Genomic DNA, 2244 nt, shown 5'->3' on the forward strand with positions numbered 1-2244 from the left:
GGTATTAGTAGTATTAACAATAGCAGTAGTAGTAGTAGTATTGGTATGATTGGTAATAGTAGTAGTAGTAGTAGTATAATTTGTAGTATGGGCATTATTGGTAGCAGCAGCAGTAGTAGTAGCCGTAGTCTTAGTAATTGTAGTAGTAGTATTGATATTATTTGTATTAGTATTATTAGTAGTAGTAGTTTTAATAACAATAATAATTTACACAATCTTTCAGCTGCCCTCCATCTCATTTACATTATTAGCCATTTTCTGTCCACAGGGCATCAGACTAGATATCACTTGGGTGGTGGATAATTCTCAGGTGTAATAGGTGTATTAAGCCCAGCAACAACTGACCACATATGAAGCTATAATCAATATCAGCAAAGTGAAAAAAAATGATGTAGGACACATTTGAGAACGAAAGGAATGTCAAATGAATGTAATGTTATGAATGCACTATGTGGACAAAAGTATTGGGACAGTATATCTGCATATACATTGTTTCTTCTAAAATCAAAGGGATTAAAAAAAGTAAGTGAGTAGTAATAGTAGTATTAGTAATTGTATTGTACTACACAAGCTGCAAAGTAAATGGGTGCAAAGTATAGTAGATGATAATTAATTCATTAGAAGGGGTTGGTGTCCTGCAACAATCAGAGGCTCCTACACTATACTGTAAGTCCTAAAGTATCCAGACATCCCTTGTAATTACTGATTTGACTACTGTACTGACACCGTTGTTCACACACAGCTTATATAATCCACTTAGGAAGGCACTGCCAACTGAATGGGTTGCTTTGGCAGTGCCGCACATGGGCATAAGGTCATCATGCCCAATGCCTTGCATCAGTCCCCAGAATTGGGCTGGTAAGGGTTGGAACTGCATTCCCGGGAGTGAGGGAGCTCAAAGCTGTACCCTGGAGATGAGCTGGATGCAAACCAATCACCCAACATCACATCAGTACCTGACCTCACTAATGCTCTCGTGGCTGAATGCAATCAAATCAAATCCTCCCACCAGCACCTAGTGTAAAGCCTGGTAAGCAGGGTAAAAATCTGAGGTGGTTAGATGGTCAGAACATCTCCAGAACATCAGCCAGGTCTTGTGGGCTGTTCCTACCACACCATGCCAATAGTCATGGGCACCGTGAGCTCACCGATGCTCTCGGAGGTCCCACCTCCACCACAACTTCCAACAACTGCTAACGTCTTGTTACAGGACACCTTCAGAGCTGTAATGTAGACGTTAGGCAGCTGGTGTTAAAGTTCTGATTGATGAAGCAGATGGTGGTGAGTTTTTGGTTGATAAGTGACAGTTGGTCTAGCTGTAGCTTCAGTGGTTAAGAGAAGACCATTGTTGATCTTCTCTCTCCAATGCAAATCTTATGGAAATGAATTTTCAGCACTGCTCTTCTACAAACAAGAGGGGTGAATACATTCAAATGGCTGCAAATGAGCAAGTGTGGAAAACATCTCTACACCTTTGCCAGGACGTTAAAACAGGCTTGAACTGATCAGTTATGGTTGCATTTCAGGCTGAACAAGGCTGGTGGTTCCCTGGAGGTTCCTGCTCCAACACACCACCCTCAGCTCTAGAAGGGCTTGTTCATAAGCTGATGAGCTGGACCAGGTGTGTTGGGACCAGGTTGGGGTTCTTCTATGCTATTGCTCAAAGAACCTGCAGCACTATTATTAAGGCTGCTGTGAAGAAGGTCCCACCAGGGTTGGAAATCACTGGTCTGCATCGCTATACCAGGATGTCCTGAAGTTTTCTAGTCCACCTACCTGTCATCGTCTCCAGATCATCCAGACGTCCTTCACGTGTAGAAACCTACCAGTCTGGTCCTCCACAGCTTCTCACAACCAAGCGTTTATTCCCTCTGGGAGGAGATGTTAGTCCTCCTGCATACTGAGGGTCCTTCTGTCTTACTGTGCTCCAGGAATCCGAGGCGAAGCAGTCCCGGACAGGTTCCTTCACGAATAGTAAAAGCTCCCTTAACCCAGCTTCTCTGGAAGAGCCCTCCCCTTTATCTACCCTGGCAGGAAGCGTGAAGAGCCAGGGGGCCTGGCACTGGGACAGCTGTCATTAGTAGGCAGGTACAGCAGGAATAGAGCCAGTGAAGAGCAGAGCTATGCAACAGAAAATGGCCAGGAAGTCTCAACAGCAGGGTATAACACATGTAGGAGGCTTCCTGGGTGGAGATTAAGCTTAGTCATGGGCTGTGTTTTCTTATCAGCCAAGAAACATCTCTC

At 44.2% G+C, this 2244-nt stretch overlaps 1 protein-coding gene across 1 annotated transcript in view; it reads right to left on the reverse strand.

Moving 5' to 3' along the window:
* Window positions 1-1959, reverse strand: part of cysltr3 (cysteinyl leukotriene receptor 3) — an 11429-nt gene extending 9470 nt beyond the window's left edge. The window contains exon 1 of the mRNA XM_072683187.1: window positions 1777-1959. Coding sequence (XP_072539288.1) covers window positions 1777-1783 — 7 coding nt within the window. The 5' untranslated portion in view covers window positions 1784-1959. The remainder of the gene's footprint in view (window positions 1-1776) is intronic.
* Between the last annotated feature and the right edge of the window lie 285 nt (window positions 1960-2244).

Source organism: Salminus brasiliensis, chromosome 7, assembly GCF_030463535.1.
Source record: "Salminus brasiliensis chromosome 7, fSalBra1.hap2, whole genome shotgun sequence".
Lineage (NCBI taxonomy): Eukaryota > Metazoa > Chordata > Actinopteri > Characiformes > Bryconidae > Salminus > Salminus brasiliensis.